The following is a 27,585-nucleotide window of genomic DNA, read 5'->3' on the forward strand; positions in this document are numbered from 1 at the left end:
TTGAACAACAATTGCTGTCGCGTTTGCTTTATCTCTAAACCCATTCACCTCCTATGATCTTTGTCCTGTTGTTTTTAAGCTCTCACAGCACTGGTTAGGAAACTGGAAGGTCCTGTTTAACAGAAAAATCCCCTGCATAACGTGTGTACTAAATACATGATCTGTTAACCACCCCTATGCGGTGACATTTTAGGAGCAACCAACTGGAAACACAAAGAGTACACTGGAGACTTTCCAATTGATGTCAGACACTGAAGATGTATTGGAAGTTACCGCTGGAGAATTGACAAAGACATTTGCTGAGACACCATAGAGACACAGCCTCTGCCCAAATCAACTCTGTCTGTCCCTGACACTTAACCCTCCTAAGAGCATAATCAACATCATAAAGATGCTGGAAAGTGCTGTCCCTGGTAGGGTCAAGATGTCCTGTTATAGTCAGGAGAAGAGGTTGTTTGATGTTCCGATCTAAGACACAGCTGTGGTTGAAGACTGAGCACAAAGAAAGGACCTGCATTACCAGGTGCCTGTGCTTGGAGAAATAGGGGAGTCAGAGAAGCCAGAATGATCATAAAATAAAGGACAGTGTTGCAGGAATGAGCCCTAAAACCCAGAAATGACTCAGTATTTTATTACGTCTGGTCTCAAAGTCAGTGGTTATACCCCTGACATAAGGTCTGTGATAAGAACATTTGTACATCTTGCTCTATGACACAAAATGTCAGTAAACACCCAAATCGTGAACGTCCAAAGCTTTTTTTTTTTAATAAGAAAAAGACCGACACTTAAAGGACATCACTGCACCATTCTGTAGTCCCAAAGACAACATTATAAAATCAGTAAAAACCCTAAAATACCTAAAGGACATTATAAAAGCTTCGCACTGTTACCATCTGGGAGGGTTTTTACCTTATAGACAGAACTATAGCAAAGCATTCTCCCCAAAACCTGTCCAGCTGTCTCTTAAGCCTTATGATGCCTTCGGACTCCTTCATTACACCACTATAACATTTCACGGTTGAGCTGCTTTAGTGTCTGTTGGTGTAGAACACATTCCCCGGAGAACTTTTATTGATTAACTTTGTCCATATGCACTGTTCTTATAGTCCTCATCGCATCATGATAGCATATGGGTTCACATATTTAGCTGTTTGACCAGATGATGTGTCTTTAGTCGACTCCTTATGTAAATATTATTTAGGTTACATGCCTGTGTGGATCAAATTCTTTGGAAAACACAAGAACAGCAACAACATTAGAAACTGAAGTGTGTGATCTGATAAGACTGAGCCTGTTTTTTGCTGCAAATATTATCATATTAATGAGAAAATCTAATTTACCTTCACGATTCAGAGTTCATGCCTGAGTTCATATTACCACATCCCTTGCACTAGGTGAAGACAAGTACTGTATGTTGACACAGGATTATCTGCAAATGAGTGCACTGATTGTACTTAATTAATAACCACATTAACATAACTGCTTATCTTTACATATTATGAGGACGGTGCTGGGATATTAGGCCGCTGAAGAGTCTCCTGGGGCGGCCCACTGGCTCAGTTGTGATTACTGTCGCCGCACAGAAGGAAGGTCCCGAGTTTCAACCCAAAAACAGCTGCACAGTGAGAGCGTTTCTCCTCTGTCTCGGCTCCTTTTTCCTCAACGCCCTAATTTTTAAATGGATCGCCAGTGCTAGGCTATTCCTGCTGTTGCCCTTGAAAGTGTATTAAACATAACCAAGACTAAAACTGTGACGTGCACTTTACAATTGTTCTAATACTTTTAATATATTTTAGGGCTTTTTGGTATATTTGCTACCACAGAAAACTGTTGGTTTCCATTCATTTTAATAGAGTTTGAATTAAATTAGCATGGCAGTGTAACCGCACTAATCCCAATAAACATGAGCTGAAAATAATAAGAAACAGAATGATTTGTCACTGTAAACAAAACTCAAAGCTCAGATATAAAGTCTTACATTTAGACTTCATGGACAAAACTTCTTTGCTTCAAGGTTTAATGGAGAGAGGCATGCCCCACATGTGATCGGCTCTACCATTGGGAGAAACCGGCGGGGAAGCAAAGGTGTTGAATTTGTTTGTGAATCATAATTGGATCATTCCAGTATTTATTGGTTTTCTCAATTGACCCCAACCCTAACTCTACAATTTCACAAATTTCCATGAACCTTATTTCCTGATGGGCCATATTTTATTATTTTCTGTTCCTCATTCTCTCAGTTTGATTTCAGGTTCATGTTAACATCAGTGTGATGTGCCTTTTTGTGACGTCTTGGAAAGTGTTGTTCAATCAAATAAAAAAATAAGAACTTTTGAATCCCATCTAAAGACCAGGCAGATAAATAACCTATAAACAGGTTTTTAAAAAGACCGGAGTTACTTTATACGTTCACCCTAAATTTGAACAACTCATTCAAAATCATTGTTCTCTCGTTTACTTCCTGCGGGTGTTTTAATTGGATGCTTTGGTCATGTGACTCAGACAGGTCATAGTTCAGATATTAGTAGCATTCTTTAAATTATACAGTCTATGGTAGCTTCACATGTGGAGGAGCAGCTCATCCTCCACTTCCTCTGCTTGTGCCTCGGAAAGCTTCCCTTGTGAGTTGTATTTACACCTCACAGTTCATTACGTTACTACACAGTGGTCACATAATGTCATTTAAAAACATTGTTTATTTAAATGTGAACACTGCCTTTGTTTAACTATCTGTGAATCTATTGTGTTCTCTACTGTAATAGCTATTCGATGGCTTTCCTGCTGCATCCATGCCAGTACTGTTTCCATTAGTGTTTTAAGCGTGTGAATTTAATCTGCATTATTTACAAGACATTTACAATTTAAGTAGAACTATTTACATATCATTTAAATGTGGTCGATGTTGGCTATATCTTTTTAAGCTCCCATTTAAATAAGTGAAAGTCTTTGGGTGTGTGAGGTCCTTTGAATAGCATTCAATTCTTTCAATTCGACAAAAAACAACAGTGAAGAGCTTTCATCTGCGCTCCAGTTTCTGACTTTCTCTTGAAGCAGTGAGCTTTCTGTTGATCTGCACACACACACACACACACACACACACACACACACACACACACACACACACACACACACACACACACACACACACACACACACACACACACACACACACACACACACACACACACACACACACACACACACACACACACACACACACACACACACACACACACACACACTCAAGGGCCGAGTAATAGAAGTGAACGGGCTAAAAAATACAAACCACAGATGTGTTTTTTTTTCTTTTTACTTTCTCCCGCTGCTCCTGAACAGTTTGGATGGATAACATGCAGAGCATAATTTTCCCTCTGGGGATAAATAAAGCAGAACTTAACTTTGTAGACAGTTGGCTGAATTTGGATATTAGAGACAAAGGCCCAGTGAACTCATGCTGGACTTTTTTTTAATAATTAAAGCAAAGGCTGATGCAAGTTTCCATAACAATTCTCAAATTATTCCACTGTAGAATGTTTCTGCCACACTGGTGTCATAGTGCATGTGGATTTTAATTAAAGCAAATGAATGTCCAAATAGTGTCGAAGCTGTATATTTCAGCATGTGTTTGCCCAAAATAGCTCACCAATTAGCACTGAAAGCAACATTAAAATGGTCAGTAAGTAGAAAATATCACCCTGTTAGATGTTCACACAAAGCAGTCATTTCTTGGTCGTTCAAAGCCATTTCTCTACCCGACAGACTGTGACTTTTATTCTTATTTTTACCGAGACGGCACACTGTGTCACAAAAATTACACATTTATTACACATTACAGTCAGAATTATTTGGCATGTTTGATATGTCTTTTAAAGAAGGTAAGCATGTAGAACATAGTACTGTACATAGTCTCTAAACTGTATTCTCAAGATACAATCTAAAAACAGTCAAATTTAGGGAATATTCACATATTTTCTTAAGGAATTCAAATGTATGGATGTAGCTTTCCTTTCTTTTAAACTCTTTAACTCATAAAAAAAGGCGATGTTTAATGCAAGTGTTTTCTTTACATACTTTACAAATATTAACAAACCTACTGAAATGTGAACATACATGTAAACTCATATTCAGTCATTAAGGCCAGAGCTCACTGCTTGTTGTTATTGACACGGGTTCGTTGATGCATTGTGAGCATCATTGTCACTGCGTTGTTACAGTGATGGGCAAAGTTTAATCTATCAACACGTGTCTTCTATAGTGTCTATTCCATATACCGTATGTGCACCAGCTGTTTGTCCAGCCACACATTTCCTTTAAAATATCCTGTCCAAATGATTTTCAGCTTACAGTCACACTTCAGAGCTTTGTAAACTGACCTTTTCCTCCTCCACTGCTTAGCTTCCTGTAGCCAAACTCTTAATAAAGTCTGCATGATGTCATTTCGGCCCAAGGTGTGCAACAGCCACTACAGGTCCACTAACCTCACAGCTCCCATTTACTTTGACTTCGAGAAATTGAACCCAAGTTTGAAGTGGTCATGGATCTAAATTTGCAAAAGCATAGCTCACACATACACTTCCGCCATCACGTTTCTGCCTTTATGCTTTAAGTTCAGTCCTCATGTCAACACGTCATTGTGTAAACAAGTCCAGTAGTTTAGGCAGGAAGGGCTGTGATCATACTGCCTCACAAAATAATATTCAAACATGTTTTTTTTAATGATATATCTTTAGAAATCCCCCGTGTTGATGGTATAGATGTTTCTGTCATGAGAGAAAGTGTCCATGGCGGAGCTCAGGCAGGTAACTTCTTGTGAACTCATCCTTAAATTAGACAAGTGTACCCCTCCACAAAGACTTTTCTTTACCTGCATCCCTGCAGCTGCGTAATTTCACACGAAAATGAGCCATAAGAGAAAGAAAATCATTAACATCAGCAAAAGCGATTTGAGGGAGAGAGAATGGCTCAATGTGCTGCCCAACCATCAGAGCAGCCAGCAGGCTTTACATTCTCCTGTGTCCATCCGTCTCTCCGCATCTCGCTCTCAAAACATCCAAAGCACATTATGGGCAAGGAGCACTAAAAACACACCTCCTCGGGACAAGAAAACGTGAGGGAGTATGACAGCAGTAAATTGGCTATTTCCACCCCTGAGCCTTACTCCAGACTTTCCCCCGCATGCTGAGCAATTTGAATTGTGCCGTAATTGCTCGTGTTGCTTTTCTCTCGCTCGTCATCTCAACAATAGAATTTGATCTCATTACTTTTGCCCATGGTTGGATTCTCAGTCTCTCACCTTAGGAATAATACTAAGTGGCATGTTAACAAAAGCAGCGATGTTGCACTCTGCTTTTAGCTTCACAAAAGAAGCAGGAGGCATAAAGATGTGTCAGACATAAATGTGAAAAAAAACAACCTTTTTTAAAAGCAGCACTTTTCAAAACCGTATTCTTCTTCAATGGAGTAGTTTAAGTGCGGGGAAGTTTCTGATTAGCTTGTTGTAAAGTGGATTATGTTACTCAGCCAGCGTAAGGAGCAGGGAGAGGAAGATCCGAAGGGGCCCAGAGAGAAATGGATGTGACATGAGTCATGAAATCGAAATAAAAAGCCGTGCTCCAGCCTAGTTGCAGTGGAGTGGACCGGTTATGGTTTTGTGAGTGTGTATAGTGGATGTTGCCTTGGGCGATGTGCTTGTTTTTAAAAGAGGAGATGTACTTTGTGTCTGAAGCAGGCCCTAGATAGAGTATTTGCCCAGACAGCATTTCTAAATTCACCCATGCACTCATTTATCTGCTCACGTTTTTCCCCTGCGTTTCATAGGAGAGGACTGGAGCTAAGACGCGGCAGATACTGCAGGACTACAGATATCTTTCAGCTCTTGAGGAGGCAGTGATAGGAGAAACAGAATAATAAACTAAAGTCAGGCTCTTTTTTTTTTTAAGAAAAAAGGAAGAAAAAGAAATGGAGCAATTTGTCCTCTGTGGCTCATTCTGAGTGCTGAGATGGATTTGAAAGTGGTAGTGAGTGTGAAATAAGAGCGGAGAATGAGACGGAGGCTTCAGTAGCTCCAACATGCCCCGTCCAGGATGAGTGTAGGCAGCAGCAGTAATGTTAAGAAGGGAACAGATCGGCCAGCGGCTCCACTTGTGCTGCCTCGGGCCCCAGATTCAGTGTTAGAGTCCTTCTCAGAGTACGGAGGGATTACGTTAAATTCCTCGCTTTCCTCCTCCTGCTGCTGCTGCTGCTCCTCTTCCTCGCTGTCCTCCATCTGTAAAAGCAGAGGAAAGAGGGATTCTTAGTAGCTTGGAGAGAAAGAAGGTCCACATAAATTCGGTGAAATGCAGCTAAAACAGTGAAGAAACTCTAATGCTAAGAGCTTGAACAAGTGGACCAATTAAAACACTCCAGCCTTTAAAACACTCAAAAATGCATCTTTTTTTCTTTTAGATTCTGCATTATTTGAAAGTGATGAGTGAACCATCGAAACAAACTAGCGGTTATTTTGTTCTGTGAAGGAAACAATTGTAAGTTTGGTGCAACTGCAGTGAGAAGATGCAGTAACCATTGGAGACATTTATGTAAACAACCACATTTCAGTCTGACAACTCAAGTTTCAAATGTTTATTAAAAGCAGCATATAATCGAGTTTGGTGTCTAGGCTTCTGCCTGATCATTCTTTCATTAACTCTCCCCCGGAGCCTACAGGTGGATGCTGGGGGGGGTGGTGGTGAGGTAGAAAAGCAGCAGGGGTGCAGCATGGGATGGGAATTCTTGCAGCTTAAATAGAGTGCATTTTGAGTCTGATTTCTTCAGACTTTGTTCACTGTCGTTAAAAGCAGAGCACCGATCTGTTCAATTTATTGTAACTATTCGTCTGAGGGCAATCGAGTTGAAGTTTCCTTAAATAAAATAGTTGGGGATTCATTTCAGGAAACTTTCCCTATGTTGCTGGCATTAAAAATCTCAACTTCAGTGCTACCTTTTAATTAGAAAACTCAAACGCATCATCTTTCGATTAAGTGGATCTTTTTTCTACGCAGCCAAGCAGAGGCACAGCCGGTATGGGCGGAAGGGGAAATGTGGAATAAAGAGGATTACAATGAAGAGAAAATGGGGACTATGCAGCAGATGGATGAGCATACATGAATATTAACCGTAAAGGTTTGAGTCTAATGCAAAAAAATATCGCGGCTAATCCTCAGCCACAATGAGAGGCGGAGTACAGGATGGTGGAGGGTGGAGGAGCTGCTTCAGTCCCCGGTGATACCTTGGTGTTACCACCTGATACACAGTCAACTGTTTCTAAGCATATGGTGAGACGGGGGAGAAGAGAGGAGGTGCTTACACTGTTGAATTCAGGGAGCGTGTTAACACTGACATGGACCCTCTCCTGGTAGACGCGAGGGGTGGGCAGAGAAGCTGGCACGGGAGTGTTTTCCACAGGAGGAGGTGCGGAGATTCCCATGGAGCTGATGGCGTTGCCTGAAACACAATCAGCGGGGGACTTTTTCATTAGGCTCACATCGTTATTCATCCTTGAAGCATCATCAGAGTATCGTCAGTGACTTTAAAAAGCACAGTGAGGGCAAGCGTTACGTAAGGACTGTGCATGATGGGGCGAAACACATTTGAATATGCTGGATAAACCACCTTGTGGCTTAGATCGTAGGATTGTAATATCGTTATGTAGTCCAAGCTGATTTATTTCCACTCTTACATGGCTTACCCTCCATTTTGTAACAGGCTGCCAATCAAGTTTCTCAATGGGGAGGACCTCAGTTACAAAAAGTGCAAAGTAAAAACCAGAGCGTTTCTCACTTATTTGCTTTAATCATAAGTCGATAAAAGTGATTGAGGTCATGTCCATATTCTATTTAAATAAATCGATATTGTAATAATTGTGACAGGCCTTTGGTGCAAGCATCCATGTCCCCTAAAGGTGAATTGTAACACCTGTGGGGATCTTCTGAGTTGTCCTGTGCATAAACGTGAGGACAGCTGATAGTGAGTTCAAAGAGGGCGCCCCATCAATTTCCATTATGTGCGCACTAAGATAAGCAGACCTGTGTTTCTAAGGACGTTTACATCATGCACACTATAGAGTATGTCAGTGCGTCCGAGACCTCTGACTTCCTTTAGGCTCCCAAATATTGTCACTGGACCGAATGGACAAATCTAATAAATCACTGAATCTTGAATCTGTATTTTACACTCCTCTGCCGATGGTTGTGAATGCCGTCAGTGGTGGAGCGTAACAAAGTACAGTTAGTATAATACTTTGATATACATTATATGATACATATATTTTTACTCAATTACATTTTGGATGCAAACATGGTACTTTTACTCTACTGCATTTATTTTAAAGGGCCCCCTTTTTGCTTTCTTCAATTCAATTCAGTTTAACTTGTATTGAATTATGGACTGTATTATTTCGACTTTTCCTTGAGTAAAGGACCTGAGTACTTCCTCCAATTTCAATTAAAGCAACCCAACTGTGCAGTCGATAAGTGTTACGCGGCGCATACTAGTTGTTGTTAATGTGAGCACATTTTACAGAGTTTAATATTTTAAAAAGTGATTCTTATTTTGGGTGTTTTGATGCCTTTTTCAATTACTACTGGTTTGGCAACAGTTCAACAAGAAGCCACTTTGTGTTTATCGCAGGAACGATTCATTGACTCCACAGAACTTGGAGAAATCGCATGCACATTTGGCAACCAACCAAAGAGAGTCTCCTGCTGCTTACTTATTTATAAGAAAACATTACGGTTCAATGGTCTGCCCTCTCAATCATCAATTATGACTCACCTCATCTGAATACTGTATTAATTCACATTAAAAAACGCTTAGTTTGAGCAGCATCTCCAGAGATCAATTAAGTTACTCTCAGGTTTGACAGCTCAAAGTGAACTGTTCCTTTGTTGTTGTCTTGATGCAGGAAAACTGGCAGGTGTTGTAGATGAGATTCACGAGGCCCTACAATGTGTTTCGGAGATCTCACTTTCCTGTAGTGTGTTATAGATATAAACCCCAAAGTTGCCTCAGGAGGGAGTTTCTTTCCCACCTGCTCTCCCTGAACTGGACTCCTTGTTTACTTCTGTAACATAGTGACATCATTATGTAACAGTCACACTTCTATTTGCTAGCGCTGCAACACATTGTACGTGATAGGCTAAGGAGCGGGGCATCTCTAAGCTGTTTACTAATCACAACAGGCGAGCTAGCCAGTCAGAGCAGACTGGGCTCTGGTTTCAGACAGAGGGTGAAAAGAGGTGCCGCAGCACAGGCAGTATGAGAAACATAAAGAGCTTTTTGAACATTAAAGCTTGTCCCAGTAGAGGAACAAAATACTAATATGAACCTTATAATGAGCACAAAAGGGCCCCTTTCTTCTACTGTAAACGTACAACTATTACTTAAATATGATTTCAAATAGATGTTAAAGTCTTTTTGTCTCGTGATAGGAAATCAGCCCTGCAGGTATATTGAACTGCATGCTGAAACATAATAACAGTCTACTCACGTAGACACAGGTTGTTGCTGAACATGTTCATGATGCGCTGACAGCCCTGCCATTCGTTCCCGCTGCCGTCACATGTGCACCACTGGGACACCTCCGTGCTGCTGTTGCTCACATAGTTAGGAGTCATGATGGTGCCTGGGTTTACACAGGAGACAAAAGTCATATTGCAGGTGCAATTGTATAAACTATTCCCAAAGTATTTTTCTTTTGGCAGAGGATTTAAATTCTCAGCACACATCTTCAGGTAAGACGCAGTCTAACCGTGTTCACAGTTGTCAAGCTCTTAATGTGGAAAATTGCATTAAACAAAGTGCAGGTTACAAATGTGGGATTATTATCAAAATATCCTTTTGTTGCGCTGATGGCTGGCTTTATTCAGTTGAACCCCTTTAGATTTCTTGTGCAACCAAGTGGAAATGATTCAAGCCAAACATCGCTGATTCGACTTTTTTTTATAACAACCTCTTTCATTTATTTTCCTCCACCTCACCTATGAGTCCAGCGTAGGCCTTCAAGCACATGGCTCTGCTGTCTCGCATGCAGCCAGAGGCAGACAGAGGGGAGGGCTGGCAGTTGTGTTGGAAGTCAGCAAAGCGGGATCTGAAACACACACACACACACACACACCAGACACACACACACGAGAAAACAGTTTCATCCGTCAGCACAGAGAAGCATAGTGAGCATTGGCAGTGTTTGGATGATTCAGGATTTGGAAAACAAACTGTGCGCAAAACACAAAACAGAGACATGGATAGCTGTGCAGAAACATTAAAACAATGTGTAGTTTCTGAAAAACCTTTCAGTTGTACACACCAACTCTTCTTGAAACATATCTCTGTTAATCTAACTGTTAAAGCCATTAGTAGGCCTACGGAGGGTGAGGATAACCTCCTCAGTGAAGACACTAAGAGTTTCCAAAGCTACTGTATACATTTTACAAGTTGGTTTGGTTGACAATTATTCTAATAAACATGCACACACATTGTAAAACAGCTTGTCATTTGTAGCAGATATAAAGCACTGTATAACGGCTTGAGCTGACATTGACTTGCTCCTTTCCCTATGATTTCCAGAAGAGGCACATGATAGGCATACAAAAGACTTCTCTCTATTCTTATTTTAAATATGTTAATAATGCTACAGAGGAGGGATTTTGTGTGACCTTCTCAGTTTCAAATTACTGGAACTCATCTATCTCCTATCATTAATAACCTCTGTAACATTTACACAGATTAGACTGGTATTAGTGTAAGAAAATCCTATGCATTTTTGAGCAGAGAGTTAAATTGGAGTCACAAATGCCATTATAATCATACAAGTGAGTAGAGGCATGGCTATGAATTCTGGGACACTAAAAGCAAACTGCCCTTGTCCATACTCCTGTCTAAAAACATGAATATTTCTCGAGTTGTTGTGGAACCACAGATTTAAACGCTGCTGATATTTCCCTCCCATCAGCGATAAAAGCGTAAATAAATGAGAAAATGTAGTCGTTATTTTTCGAGACCTTTATCCCTCAGCAGAGAACTAAATAAATGCCAGAATTTATGCAAGTTAATAAACTCCCGGGCTTACCCCAGTAGGTTTGTTATTTTAAGGACACATTAGATTGTATTGTTGTGTTTACATGGCTACTGACCAGAGGCAGGAAGGCGCTGTGTTGTGAGGCCACACAAACCCTCTTTATTAAACATTTGCTAAGGTGATTATCGTTCCTGTTACATGACCATATCTTACACTATCACTGCTACCAAATGTTGGATAAAGCATGAAAGCAAGATATGTTTTATATTTGCAAACACTAAACTGTATCTGGCGCTGCTACATGTGTATGAGTTCAATCAGGAAGACCGTCTTTACATCCTGTCATTCACATATTTCCATTTTACGACGCTCACCCCTCCCAATCAGCGATCAGGGGCGTTCATTCCCCAGCAGCCAATCACAGCGCGTCGTTAAACCTTTGAGTCCGCTCTCTCTCCCTTCGTGACAGCTGTCATTTCAGGTGCCCTCCTCCACCCCTTCCACCTCCCGTTCCTCCAAATCCAGGGTTTACGTCCAGCTTAAACCACTCCTCTTCAGACCGGCCTCCATAAATCCCCTCATGCCTCCACCACCACCAGTGTCTAGACCCCAGGGAGGGGTTTTATCGGCATGGTTTTCCCCTCCCAAATGATACTCCCGCACAACGGGGTCTAATCGCAAAACACCATTACATTCATCTGTGTATTCTTGGTAATAGATATATTGTAACATGAAAACAAGTCTCTCCTGATTGAAATGCTATGAGATGTAGAGGGTTAGAGCTGCCACTTCAGTCAATTAACAAATTCAACACTTTCTTGATAAATCATTCATAATTTAGGTCTTTCTTCAAACATATTTGATTGTTCCAGTTTCTTCAATGTAACATTTTGCAGCTTTTTCTCAGTAAGCTGAATATTTTGGATTATGAACTGTTGGTCCGGATAGGGAAGGACACATTTAAAACCGGGAATTTGGGCTCTTAGAAAATGGTGATTGACATAGTTCTTCTAAAGATTCAACAGTTGCTCATAAAAATTGTGAGTTACATTCCTTCGTAAGTAATAAATCAAACCGGGACCTATTTATCAAAACACGGCTAAAAAATGCAGGGCTTTCAATGCTGCCGTTTTGACATACTATCATTTATTGTAATTTGTGGTACATTGTCTGACAGTATACCTTGGTGCTTTGTAGGACACATTGTTTGATCTGCATGTCCTGTGTGGTCCCTGAAACCCTCATTAAGGGCACTTTCGTTACACCCAAACAGCCGCCTTACCTACACAGCTCGTCTCTGGAGCAGTAGTTCTGCAGGCTCAGGCAGTTGGGCTTTCCCACTCTTTCCTCCCCTCTGCCATTCTCCTCGTAGGAACACGACGGGACGATGGTCTTCCTCCGCCTCTCCCCACACAGAGTGTCAGAGCAGGGACAGAACAGCAGAGCGAAGCTGTACTCCTCTGGCACGCGCTCCAGGAAGCGCCGCAGGGCTTTGTGGCATTTCTGGCGGTTGCAGCTGTTGTCTGTGACTGTCGCTCGCTTGGTGCAGGCGACAACATATTCTGAGCGTAGGGAGCCACATTTCTCATACAGGCCGCAGTCCTGCGCTGCCTTCAGACACTGGTTCTGGCCATCCACAGAAAGAGAGGAAGCTGGAGGGGGAAAAAACGTATATAGGGAAATAAAAACCATGACATGCAGCTTGCAGAACTTTAATGATTTGTGATTAGAGCAGTACCTGCCATGATGGAGGCCATACGTGACATCTCTAAGTTTCTCACCAGGTTCAACTCCAGTTCTACATATGGAGACACCTCATATTCCTCATAAGCTGAAACAACAGTACAGAGTATTTATCACATGGATTAAGCAGTGGAGCAATCAAACACGTAGATACCAGTGCTGGAACCCACCTGCAAATCTGGCAGTCCAGTAGACCCTGAGGCAGTGCTCCTCCCTGCGAGAGCCACGCTGACACTTGCAAACCTGAAGCGGGCGGAACCGCTGCAAGGAGTTCTGGGCCTCCAGGCACTCCAGTCGGGCATCGGAGCCGAGAGGCGACACGGCCTCCTCCGCCGCACAGTACTCCAGCAGTCGATAGAGCACCATGCAGGACTGCTCCTGGATGCAGCGCTGCTCCGCCACCACACAGTCTAAGGATGCAGATGCTGGCACACTACCTGGAGGACGGGTTGATATTGTCAGTACTGGCTGCCAACATTATCACCAACATGTGCATTGCAGTACTGTATGTGCAAAGGAGGTTTTGGTTTATAGTCGCATCAGTGGGACTCTCTAAGATAAATAAGCTGTGATTACAGGACTCCAGAGTTAGGTAAGTGCTCTCCACTGCACAGCGAGTTACTATAATGTCCAACAAGGAGGATTAAAATGAAAGTGTAATAGAGTGGCAGCGTGGGCGAGTCCTCAGTGTCTCTTGGATAATTTAACAACACTATGGACTATGTTATTATGGTTAATTATGATAATTTCATAACTGTTTCCTCCTGTTGAGACTCCTAGTTGATGCATAATGATTTATCTACACAGTCTAACAGTTTTCGCTTATGCACCACTTTTTCTATCACACAGTGTCTCAACATTTGTAGTAAATGAACTGCTGGAGCTGCCTGTCACCTCACAGACATTTTATAAATCGATGATGCCAAAACCTGCTGTCCTTTCCTTCCTCCCTGCTCTGCAACCTCCTACAGCCCTGTTAAACTGATGTTAGTTCTGGTGAAACAAATGAGAGCTGCTGAATGAGAATGTTTGGATCTTTTAGTTTGATCTGTGCAGTGCTTCTTAGAAAAGTGGCCATTCAATATTTGAGGGTGCGCTGCCAAACCCCTTTGCATTCACAAGCTATTTGGATTTTCTTCGTTTCCAGGATTAAAAATGAAGCCAACTCTCACGTCTTGGATGCTTCTTGGATCGTTCCTGCAAGGACTTGAACCACCAACAAGGGAGCGCTGCCATAAAGTCTCTTTTCATATTTCAAATATAAGATTTTGGCTAAGAATAATAAACGATGCACGTTGTTAACCCTCCTCAAGTGAGTGTGGAGCTTATTTACTTTCGCCATACTGGTATACATCCCAATCCAACAGCTATCTGGAAAGAAGTAAACATGCATTAACAACTTAAAATCCTGTCGAGTGCAAAAGTGTCGGCAGCATTTCAGAATAAAGAAACGGTCAAATGTTTTTACAGATGTCAAAACACTAGTTTGGTGTCTAGGTATTTAACATGTGACACATTAAGTGATATGTTGTCATGGATGTAAAAGCACTGCTGTCATTATTGTAAAAGGACACTTGAACAGTGGGGGGCCAAACGTTTTGCAGCAGAGGGGGGGGGCGCTTCACTTGGAACAAGCTTTTCACCGACGTCAGACACTTTCTCCTCATGTTGTGCTAAAGAGCAATTCATCAGCACAGTTTACACGAAACAAACCGATGCTTTTTGTCAGGTCAAGGGGGGGGGGGGAACTGTGTGCCAGTAATATACACTACATTTTTTTATTTGAAAGGGACGATGCAATTTAAAATAGTGCAAATACAAAGCATGAAAACTGCTGCACAGAGAGTTTATAGCTATTGCTCATTTTCAACTCCTGTGCCTAGTTGGGCTTTTACATGTGTAGCTAAAATATATGCCTTCAATATCATGAAACCACAAAACACTATGAATATAGAAATCCAATAAAATACACATCACATAATACACATACAAAAATCCCTGAGTAATTTACAATGACTTTGTTAAAAATGGGTACAGCTCTGGTTTTTTTTAAGCCAGCACTGAACCTTTGCTTTTATATCTGGAATTAATTTGACTTCAGTCGGTAATGTGTTCCAGAGTTGAAAGCCCTTTATGGAGAAAGCTGATTGTCCAAATTTAGATCAACGACTTGATATTTCACAGTTGCCGTTCACCATGCTCCCAGTTACTCTGTCACCGTCTTGTCTTTGGATATATATGTGAAAGAGGCTCTGGGGCTAAACTGTTAATACATTTAAAAACTAATTTAAGAAAACACCAGTGAGTAAAGCTCTCAAAGCTAAGCAGATTGTGTCTTTTTAGTATGCGACAATGATGCCGCCGGACTGGCTTTTTATCCATTATTTTCAGGGCTTGATTGTATATATATATATATAGGTGTTTGGATGTAGAGGGTGATGCTTGAGCCCATATTGTCATACAATCTGAAAATAAATCATAGAGTGCATAAATATCTGGGCTGCCTGAGCGGTGCCGGATTCATTTGGAACAATTAAGGTTTGTCTTTACTGTCTTTGAAATTTCCTTTACACGTTTTTCAAATTTGAGCTGTGGATCTAGGATAATTCCTAAAAACTTGAAATCATTGACCTCCTCTACTTCTACATTCCGTATCTTGATTTTAAGATGTTCAGGTGAGCCCTGTTTTCTAAAGGAAAAACACATAGAAACCGTTTTTTTCAAATTCAATACAAGATTGTTCCTCCGAGTATGCAGTTAGGATCTCCGCTGCCTTGCTAGCTGGTGCACATATAACCGCATCATCTACATCAGGGGTGTCCAAACATACAGAAAAATATACGGAGAGCTGGGCCACTTATAGAGGTGAGTATTGTCTCAAAAGTGAAATTATAAATTAGCAAAACAAATTAAATGTAGGTGAATAATGCGCGATACTTGAAAACGCATTCAGAAAAAAACAGCCTACATCCCGTCTGTCTTTAGGGTTTCATTAATGTTGTTGGCAGCTCATTCCTTAAAACACAAGCCTCAGATTGCTGATGATAAGAGTAAATATGAAGGTTCAATTTCAAGCTTGTTATAGAAATAAGTTATTGGGTTTTTTTTATTAACTAAGATTTGTTAGAAGATGTTTTACATATAACATATATATTTGAGAAGTACAATATAAGATACGCAAAAGTTTAATTTGTGGGCTACATTCCATTATACTTTTAGAATTTGTAGAGGGCCGATTCAAAATGGCCTGCAGGCCGCATTTGGCCCCCGGGCCGTAGTTTGGACACCCCTGATCTACATAAAGCTGGCAGCCGGCCTCTACAGGGAAGGCAAATCCCCAAAAAGCACACCCCTTTAGAGTTATCTCAAATAGCCTGCTGCACCTACACAAATACTTAAATGGAAGATATTGAAGAGGTTTGCTGACTGCATACGTCTTTAAAACCATTATCTTTTACAAAGGGTCATTGAGGACAAATGTGTTGCATATCACAAAATGCATTCCCTCTGAAAGGAAAACATTATTCAGTAGAATCACAGCCGTGTTGCTCCACAGTGATTACGAGTGTTTTGATTGACAGTGTTCAGTCTAACATTTCATATTAATGACTGTTGCTCCATGTGAAACACAATGCAGGAAGGCCAGAAGGCAGCCTGAGGGAGATGAGAGCATTTCAGGAAACTAATGTTCGCAAATGTGACACATAATTGTCCCCGCAAATTACACTTTATGCATTGTAGAGAAGGAAAATGTCTTGGTCGTTTTATCTTTTCTAATTTGCTGTATCCTGTCACTTTGCACACAAAAGGAATTGACTGGCAGGCATTTAAGAATATGTTGTGAAACTACAAATGATTGGAGGAGTGTTTGAACTCTCCTGTTAACAAATATCTGTACCTATTTTATCCTCATATGGACTTGTGCTTCGGCACATTACCATATACATCAAACACACGCACACACACGCGGCATTGTGTTAGATCGGTCACACACTTCGATTAAGCTCCTGCTGACTGGCGGCACAAAGCCCGGCTGCAATCCAATTCTGCAGCTGCATGTTTCGCAATCTCAGGCGCCACATGAGGTCCATGTCTCACTTTGGCTTTAGACATATCATAAACAGAGGCTCCGCTCCAGCGCCGCTGCAGGAAACCTGACAAGACTACTGCAACCACTCCGCGGGGTTTCGAAAAGGAAAAACAACACTAAAGTAATAACTCCCAGGCACAGATTCCCAAAGGTGTGTGAAGCTGATGATTACCTGCCTATCTATGTATCACGATACTTTGATTGTTATTCTACAGTATTACATTCAGCCATGTTTAGCTGCAATTCAAACAGGCTTCATGTAATCTCCTGTTTGGGCAGGGAATTCATTATTCATTCTCACTGTTTGCCCCCCCCTGGCTTAACAATGATAAAGAGAGACTATCAGCAAATTTAGCTACCGAGACACACACACACACACACACACACACACACACACACACACACACACACACACACACACACACACACACACACACACACACACACACACACACACACACCAAAAACCTTTAAGTACAAAGGACCTCCATTTAATCTTGTTTAGTAGACAGTTCATATTCATTTAAAAAACATTATTCAACATCATGATGATAGAGATGCAGTGTGGTCACATGTTGCTGTTTGAGATGCAACACAGCCCCAAATAAAAAGTCTAGGTTGAGGGATTTGTCAGTGTGTTTGAAAGGAAAAAAGAAACGTAGAGACAAGTGAGATGAATTAATGTGATATGTGAGCCATAATGGCACACCCTATTGATTCCTCACTGAGGTGATTAATAGAACTGGTGAGGCAAAGCCAGAAAATGACAAACCGTGTGCACACACACACACACACACACACACACACACACACACACACACACACACACACACACACACACACACACACACACACACACACACACACACACACACACACACACACACACACACACACACACACACACACGGGGGGGGGAGTAAACGTGTTTGGTGAAATTTCTCACTCGTTGATTTCCAGCGCGTGGGATGGGTAGCAGAACATCCAGATTGTGGGGCAGTAATTTGACTTGAGAGGAGACTGGGGCGTGATTCTGATGTGAAATGTGTTCACAGGGATCGCGTCAGAAGGGACATTTTGGAAAGAAGTCGTAAGCGTGGAGGAGGAAACGGCAGCAAGGCAACAAGACGGAGCTACAGTGAGACTGCAGAAACACTTGTTACTTCTTCCATTACACACATTCAACTGAGTTACGGTCAAACCAGTGGCATTACTGAGTGGACTGTGTATGATTGAGGGTTTACATTCACCTTAAAACTTCATATAACGGCCGCCTATCTGGATATACAGTTTTTCCCTCAAAATGCAGCTTCAGTAACCACTCAGAAAATCAATCACACTGACAACCAGCAAATATTGTTTCCACCATTTAATAGCTCAGGTTGTTTTTGACTAAATGTAATTTTCCAGCCTGTCCTCTTTAGATCTCATCAGACTTCAGTGAAACAAAACAAGCAGTTTGGCCAAGTTTAAAGTATAGTACATCTTAACATTTGATAGATCTAACAACTAATTGATTAGTGGGATACAGTTGAGCTTTAAAGGGGCCATATTCTGCTCATTTACAGGTTCATATTTGTATTTTGTTCCTCTACTGGGACATGACTCTATGCTTTAATGTTCAGAAAGCTCTTTATTGTTCTCATACTGCCTGTGCTGCAGCACTTCTTTCCCCCTCCGTCTGAAACCAGAGCCCATTCTGCTCTGATTGGTTAGCTGATGTCCCGCCCCTTAGCATATCACATAAATGTGTTGTAGCGGAAACCGATAGAAGCACAAGGGTAACATAGTGATGTCACTATCATACGGAAGGAAGTAACAATGGAGTCAAGGTAAACCCAAAAAAGCATAATATGTATGGATATAATCTTATCCTGGTGTATTGTAAATGAATGTATAAATCCTTATGAATATTCCCAATATGCTGTGCAGTAAATGGAGTGCTAATGTGAAAGTTAATTGACCTTACAGGACCATACTGGGAGCGAGTAAGCTGCAGGACAATAGAGCACATGTTTGTTAGTCAAAACAAGGATTTTCCTGCCAACATGACTTTTTTAATTTTAATTTAAGCTACTTCATTCATTTCAAAATATATATATATATTTATTAAAAGTTGGACGGAGCAGATGGCAAACGAAAAGGGGGGTCTTTGCAAATATTTGCAACAGAAAGTAGTATATTAGGTCCAAGTCTAAAAATAAACAAAAGACAAAACTCAAAATGGCTGACCCCATTACCTTCCCAGAATTAAAGCCCCATCCTGTGTGTGTTCATGGAGGATCTCTGCACTGCTTGTAGAGAGCATGAACTGTAAAGAGACATTTCAGTTTCCTGTTTTCTTTTTTTCTTTTAGGAATGATGTGTAATAAAAAAGACTTCCTCTCTATTTGTGAGGCAGTGGACAGAACAGTTTCCTCTGGACGGATATTATTATTTTTGTAGTGCTTATTTAAACCCTGGGCCCTCACTGAGTTGTTTCCGTTGAGCTCTACATTTGGCACTTTCCCACCAATCAGCTCATTGTCTTGCAACATTAAACTTTCTATTAACGTTAAATATAATCTTAGCAGTTCGCACATTTTCTCTTTGTTATGAGGAAAACTTCAGGCGCTGCCCTGGGCCACGTCGCTGGAGCTCTTTTTAAAGAAACAGTTTGAGTTCGGCTTGCATAATACACTTAAGTAATCAAATTAGAATGGGCTGATTACATTTTACACATAATTAGTAATTGTAGGAATACATTATTAATGTGACCCTTCTAACCCTGTCCCTGGATTTTTACTGAACCCTCCACGTTCTTTCTTTGTTAAAGTCTGTTACTTTCATTCCTTCGCAATGCCTCCATGATGCTGCACATGCCAGATTTCATTCGTTTCTCCTCACTTTATGTGTCTATTTAACATCTTTCCACTAAAGGCTCCTACGGATTTATTTGCATCAGGACCGCTCTGATGTCAGCACTCAACCACCAGTACAGACAGAAAGTTCACATCAAAAGACAACTTGATTTCAGTACTCCCTTTTCACAAAAAGCTACAATTTCAGTTAATCGGCTTAAAATGATGCCTTGTTTGATTCTTTCAAAAATAGTGATAGATGGGACAAAGTTTTCCTGATCCTAAAATTGCCAAAAAGTGTTTTGCATGCACAGGCTGACAATTTATTTAAACCTAGCAAGCGTGTAACATAATGCAGAGTAATGACAGAGGACAGGGATGAGGCTTGAATATATACTTTTCTTAAGACAAACTCAATGTGACTAAAATTACAATAAGCAAGCCTGTCACAACTCAACATCACTTAAGGTTGGATGCTTTTATATTTCTCCTCTATGGAAAACTGCAATCACAAACCCATTTGTAGGCAGCATATTGCCAAGAGCCATTCATTGCCATTTTTCATCAGTCCACCAGATGATCCCAGACCTTCCCTCTGTTCCCAATCACATGAGAACCACACCCACCTGTTCCCACCTCCCTCCTCTGCTCCACTTGTCTGCCTCCTATTCCTTCTGACTAGATCCAACCCCAGACATACCAACGGGAACTTTAGTTTTATCTGTCAGGTTGTCATCATTGCAATGTGCTGTTTTGTTGCCTGCTTTATTTGGACTGTGTAAGAATATCTCAACAATAAACCAGTGGGTTCCTCCTGCCGCCTCCTCAACTGTCTGCATTTGGGTCCAATCCCTGTTCCAGTATGCACCGCACTGTGACAGTTCTCATTATAATGGCATAAAGATAGGGACCATTCAACTAAAAAGGGCAAAACTCTGACCACATCACAGACAGGTTGTTGGCTAGAGCAGAGTAATGTGATGGGTTGGACAGGAGGAGTACAGAGCTCTGGTGGATGATTTTCTGGAGTAGACTGGAAGAAACCATCTGCTTGTGAATGTGGCCAAGACCAGAGAGATGGTCATTGACTTCAGGAGGAAGAAGACGTCTCCACTGCCCCTGTGCATTCTGGGTGAGAATGTGACTTTGGTGGAGGATTACAAGTAATCGGGAGTGCTCCTCGACAACGGACTGAACTGGAGGGCCAACACTGACGCTGTGTACAAGAAGGGGATGAGCCGAATCTATTTCCTGAGGAAGCTGAGATCCTTCAACGTGTGCAACAAGATGTTGGAGATCTTCTATCAGTCTGTTGTTGCTAGTGCACTCTACTTTGCTGCCGTCTGGGTTGGGGGGGGGGCAGAGCCGGTGACACTAGCAGACTTAAAAAACTAATTAAGAAAGCTGGCTCTGTCATCGGCATCAAACTGGACCTTTTGAAGCTGTGGTGGAGAGGAAGACCCTGAACAAACTGTTGTGCATCATGGATAACCCCACCCACCCTCTCCACCTGCTGCTGGAAGGACAGTGGAGCTCCTTCTCCAACAGACTGCTCCAGCTCTGCTGTCACAACGACAGGTACAGGAGGACATTCCTGCCCACTGCAATAATAAATACAATTTTTTTACTTCTTTTTTATTTCGCTGCTGCGATGAAAACATTTCCCAGTTTGGGATAAATAAAGTATTTCTGATTCTGATTCTGAAGACTGATAACTGAGAGCTGAAAAAAGAAGTTAACATTCTTGATTATGCCTGTAGATGCTTTTAACACCTGTAGGTTTTCTAACAGAATATTGCCTAGAGAACTCTACAAGTGCGTGCAAAAATCTGCGTTTCATCTTCTGAATCAACTGTTGCCGAGTGTATTCAGTACATGGAAGCCTTGTCTAATGAGGTGCGCTGCTGGATTGTGCAGCCACATCACGCAGGCAACACCTCTCCTCTGTACTTCAGGTAAAATACATACTTGCATCAGCCGGTGAATATTTCAGGCTCCTGCCATCTCCTGCTACCTGGTGCAGTCCAAAATGATTGATCTGCATTACAGCGACACACCTATGGACAGTTTCCATCATGCTGTGGTGTTTTGTCAGTGATGCAGAGCACTCACCACCATATGAAGCATAAGAGGCAAAACACTTATTAATTCACATTCATGACAGTCAGTAGATTTCAGGTGTCATTCACAAACCCACATTTTTATTTTGAAGTTATCCTCAATTTGAATGTATAAGTAAAAGATCATTTATGGGAAATAATTGCTTATTCAGAAAGAATACTTAATGGTGTTTTTTTAAATCTAAGTAATGTCCAATAGGGACGTTGCCAATTTAATCTCCGTGTGCTGCCGTCCTAAACGAAACTGAATTACAGGCACGGGGTGCATAAAGACAATGCCTCAGCAGAAAGAGGGAAGAGTCCACGGCACGGTGGGAGAGATAAAGAGACAAAGGATTGGAAAACGTGTGCATGAGGGCACTCAAACCCCTACACAGTGCATACATCAAAAAGTCAAACCCTTAAAAGAAAAAACAGCTCGAGCGTGTGAATATTAACTCAGTGTAGACGTGTGAAACTTAACACAGCCGGAAAATTAGCTCTAATAAATCTATGACAACAGTGGTACGGCTCAATTGCGTCCACTAAATGAAGCACCAAAAATAGCAGCAGTCTCTCACCAGTTGCAGTCTGTACTGGGAGTCTAACAATAATCAGGCCGGCAGCAAAAGGGTCAAAGTCAGGTTTAATGTCATTCAACAGTAGCCTACTTTCCATTGATTTATCTGACAAAGGTACTGTACGGTGATCTCATGCATAATTTGTCACCAGTATTAATTTGGAAAAAGATACGGATGAATGCACCAATGCTTTTCAACAAAGAAAAATGAGTGGGTTAGAATGAGTGATATGTCATCTGAGCATTAGGGTCAAATCGGTGACACATAACTCGGGAAACGACACTTTATAAAATATGTTTTATACACTCACAATTATTCTTGGTGTCAAAGTGTGACGTCACGCAGCAGCTGTGGGTTTTTCTTCACATATAGTGGATTAGAGAATATGTGATTTATACAAGCAGGTGCAAATCTCCTCTTTCTTTTTGGATGTTTCAATCTCGTGACGACACATTAATGATAGCATAGCTCAGCGGAGCGTCAGCGGTGACAGACATTATGGGAAGGCTCTTATCTCTAAAGTTACCACCGGCCGCCATTGTTTGGATCACGGTGTAGTACAAGGCAATAAGAGATGTAAAACAAGGTAAAAATAATATTGAATTAAATATAATAGAGTTCTCATGAGCTATTTATGTGATACATGTGGATCTAGAAAGAAAGTCATTTAGACTGAACACAAAGTAGAAAAATAACAGCTCCAACAAATTTGTCAAAAACTAAAAACTGACTAGTTCTGCCCAGATTTAACCTTTACTTAATGATGTCAATCAACCAAAGTTAAATGTCATCCATTCCTTTGCAATCAGGTGTAAAATGGTAGATTTCCACACCACGACAGTCTGTCTAATTGGCCTCTCTAATGACCTTAAATCGTGCTTAAAGATACCTGCTTTTCTGGTTGTGATTCTAAGTGCCCGGCAGGCGGTTTGACATACATGATAAACTGGGTGCCTGAGAGGTTTGACATTCACAAGAGAGCATGTATCATTTTATGATACTAATCTCTAACGGGCAGCCTCCCCTGATATTAACTGAATTGTGCTGGATGCAGTGAAGCATGCGGTTCCTGCACTACTGAAATAATCCCAACAATTACAGCATTTGCATTGCAATTCCGCAGTGAACAGCACGGGGTGTGAGCTGTGTTTCATCTGTTCAATGATAACAACGCGTTAGGATGTGACCTGCAGACAACCACAACCAAACAATGAAAAGGACTTTCCGATCCTGCTTGAGCACGGAAGAACCCTTATGATTAAATATGACATAGATAGCAGAAAATCAATAACCACAGATCAACAAGCGTTATGCTCCACTGGGAGATGTATTATCCAGCCACAGACACATTATTGACTTCAATGATTATAACTCATTTTGTGGATTCCAAATGCATCAAATATAATGTCAAATATCACCACATGTTTCCCCTTTGATCACCAGCAAGACAAAGCCTTTTAAATCAGTGACACTACAAACTGCTACACTGAAGTTATGCATTTTAAATCTTTCATCCTTTCAACTTCTAATGCACAACGTGTGTAAAATGTCCATGATTCACAGATGTGGCCCCCAAATGCTTTTAATGTAAAGTAGAACATAATTTACTTTAACTATTCATGTGTGATATTTCCATGATCTGACAGGGTAATCAATATATGGGAAGATGAACAGCTCTTTTTGGAACGCGTCCAAGGCAGATAGCAGACCTGGACCCATGATGTCATCCAGAGGTGTCTGCTACATTAACGGGAAACTGGTTTTATGGACCTTTTTAATATTTTCTTGACGGTCTTTTACAAAGTTTCACTGAAACCTGGAATAGTAAATCTCTGTCTTGTGCCTAAACGTGCAGTCCCTCTTTATGACCCTCCATTTTCTATGAGCCATATACCGTATATGTTTTTGATCAGATTATATGAGCTATGGGCAAATATTTACTAAAAGTTAGTGCTTCATTTCTGGGGAATCTAAATAAAATATACTGGAACAATATCAGACCAGAATTCGGTGGATTTGGGCTGAGGGCTTATTTGCAATAAATGTCATTATCATCATATTCATGAATGGATGAAATAACTGGAATTTATTTGTGCATTATTATTCAAGTTCTGGCTACTGAAAGACACCTTTGGAGCACCACACTACCAGATTCAAGAGACTAAATGGATGATAGCCCACAGTTTAAAAGGTGACTGACACAGAAGAAGAGATGCCAGCTGTTAGAAAAGAGAAATCCAATGCTCACCATGGGATAAGACATTGAGCAGGAGTCCGATGATCATCATCCTGTCCGGGGACATTGGAGAGTTGGGGTCTAGGGAAACTCGCACCCGGCTCGCTACAGCTCAGTGACGCGTCTCCTGCCACATCCAGCCGCCTCCTCTGCAAGGACTAAGGCAGATCGGATGGGCTACCGCACAAAGTTGGCTAAACTGGAGGGAATCAAGTTCTCGCGATTGTTGTTGTCCCATTTATTTTTACGGATCCCAGTTTTATTGATCTCAGGTGGACCTGTAACATTTATCCAAAAAGTTTCTCTGCAGCTGATCACCAGTCAGTTCCAGTCACACTGCAGCCTCGAAGTGCGCGTTGTGTCGCATCTGGACTTGAGTCTGGCTGCGTCGCTACTCCGGAGTTGTCCAGCAGCCAGAGTTGAGATCAGTGCGCTCAGACTGCACGGCGCATCTCTGTACAAGGCGCAATGTGATTGGCCCCTGTAAAGACCGAGTATGCCCATGAGGTGTTAAAATGTTTCCTGTGGGAGAACAGCTGTGTTGTATAGCCATTAGTCCAATATCAACATTATCGAGGTGTATATAGACTGCATTAAAAAAAGTGTTATTTATTGTTGGCTTATGCAAAGGTTTATAGCACAAAATCATATCTCATAATCCACTTATTAAAGCAAACTGTGTTATTGTGTTTCAACGGTTTAACGGTGTGTTCTAAGCTCCCTTGAATCAATAATGATCGCTTTGACCTTCACACTGAACTAATAATATTAATAATAATGAGTTTTCACCTTAACATTTATTCTGAGCTGAAGAAACAGAGGAAAGACTGTCCTCTGTTTCCAATAGGACCCATTTATATATGCCATGTTTCTGGTTATGATATTGGTTTGTTTTCGTCCCTGAGGTGCCTTTATGTGTCTGCTGAGGTGAGCTTAAATGTTAAATTAAATATGTTCCCCTCCTTTGCCTTGAGACTAGTCTGCAGCCTCACAGCCTTTTCTATTCATATCAGCTTGCAGCAGGACTGGGACTGTGAAATCTTTATTTTTTACACTTCGCAGCTGAACCAGAGGGAATGACATTCAGTGAGAAACAATAAATGTTGGGGTACTCACCGTTTCCACCGAGGTGTCCTTTGTTTTGTTTTTGAAAACAAACAGTTTAACTGTGCAGTTTGTCTCTGTACTGTATAGCTTCCATCCACTATATACTCTCCTTAGATGTCAACACAAAACTACATCTGCGGGTTGGCTGAAATAGTTGCTTGCCTTTAGAAACACCTCAGATGTGTTAAAGATAGTGCACTCAAAATATGATTTAATCTGCCACCGCCTCCTCCCATCAAAAAACAAAACAAAAGCAAATTAAAATTGTGAATAGAGTCCATGCCATTGACCTGTAAGCCACTGCAATTAAAAACAGCTGAGGGATTAGTGGATTAATTTAAAACCCCCTGTTCAACTTGATGCTCAAGTGGCAGTTAGAAATACAAGTGGATAGAGACAGTAATTAAAATGCACATCCAACCAAGCAAGAACAACAAAGCCATAACATAAACATGGCAACACAAGAAGACATTTCAGTGCATTTAGACTAAAAACTACGAATACTGCAGGATGAGAGAGTGCATTAGTGTTTCACAGAGTGTTTGCTGTTAAATTGGGTTCATTCACTAATTGGTCTTCTCTTACCCCAGCTTCAGGTGTCAGTCTGTGGCAGGATTCCCCACAGGAAGTAAGACGATGAAGGCATGGCATCGCAGCAGCTCCTCCATGTGGTCAACCCTGTGTATTAAATAAGACACGCACATTCCTGTAAGTTATACAAACTTCAGTAATTGACTTATTATTGTGAGAAAAGGTATTTACTACAGCCAGTGTTATACCAAAAAGTATTTCTTAGTTTTGAATGGCTACACTAAACGTGGTTTTGTATAAATAGCTGTACATGAGACCCTTGAGACAACTTGAGGAACATCTTTTGCTTCCAGGTGTGTAGTTTGATGAGGCTTGACATTAAACATTAGTAGCTTTTCAACTTTCACAGCAACATAAGATCATGTTGTTGAATTCAGCACAGCATTCGATAAAAACCTCCCCTATGAAACGGGTTGGCAAACTTAGCATCCTGGACTTTTACTCTACAACAGGATATTGGACATCATCACAAACAGACCTCAGGCAGTATTGAATGGTTGTCACATCTCCTCCACTCTGAACACCGGAGCCCCCCCAAGGCTGTGTGCTCATCCCCCTCCTGTTCACACTGTACACTTACATCTGACACTCTACAACTGCAGAGAAAACGACAGTCTTGCAGAGTTGTGCTCACTGAACAAACCACTGCACAATGTCAGCAAAACTAAGGGACTGGTGCGTTTACTGTTGATGATTTCAGAAAAAAAGGAGGTGAAGACACATGCGCCTGGCTGCATCAAAGAAGCTGTGGTGGCGTAAGTAAAACATTTTTAATGTACTGTGAATTTAACATGACAAACACCTTGACTTGACCACACATATCCCCATCCTGCTGAAAAAAGCTCAGATAAAGTGTATTTAATTGCTACCCATAACCACCATCAGTGATATTAGTGTGAAGAGGTGATTAAAAAAGTCCCAAAGAATATTAAAACACAGCCTGTACAACCTGCTGCCATATGGCAAACCATTAAAAGTGTCCCTTGTTGTGGTACCAGACCACAGAGCAGATTATTTCCTCGGGCTGTAAGACTCCTCAACTCGTCCTCCTCACTCATAAAGACGTGTTTTCTTTATTTCTGGTGGAGCATAAAGGGACTGCACTTTTGGGCAACAAAGACGGAAGTTTGACATAATACTGTGTATATATTTTATGTTTTTATAAGGCTATGCTGGGAGGTTCTGAGTAATTAGAGCTCTCATAAGTATATCAGGTAGCCTGCAAGTAGGAAAAAAGTAAACAGCTAG

General features: G+C 41.2%; 1 protein-coding gene across 1 annotated transcript; it reads right to left on the reverse strand.

Moving 5' to 3' along the window:
- Window positions 1-3,322: 3,322 nt before the first annotated feature.
- LOC134871662 (GDNF family receptor alpha-4-like) lies at window positions 3,323-26,371 on the reverse strand. The gene is made up of 9 exons (XM_063894469.1): window positions 26,332-26,371; window positions 24,652-25,120; window positions 12,964-13,230; window positions 12,789-12,881; window positions 12,333-12,702; window positions 10,014-10,123; window positions 9,524-9,658; window positions 7,343-7,479; window positions 3,323-6,265 (listed from the first exon to the last, which is right to left on the reverse strand). Exons 2-9 carry the CDS (start codon window positions 24,704-24,706, stop codon window positions 6,056-6,058), a joined length of 1,377 nt encoding a protein of 458 aa, XP_063750539.1. The 5' UTR covers window positions 24,707-25,120; window positions 26,332-26,371; the 3' UTR covers window positions 3,323-6,055.
- Between the last annotated feature and the right edge of the window lie 1,214 nt (window positions 26,372-27,585).

Source organism: Eleginops maclovinus, chromosome 11 (genome assembly GCF_036324505.1).
Source record: "Eleginops maclovinus isolate JMC-PN-2008 ecotype Puerto Natales chromosome 11, JC_Emac_rtc_rv5, whole genome shotgun sequence".
Classification (NCBI taxonomy): Eukaryota; Metazoa; Chordata; class Actinopteri; order Perciformes; family Eleginopidae; genus Eleginops; species Eleginops maclovinus.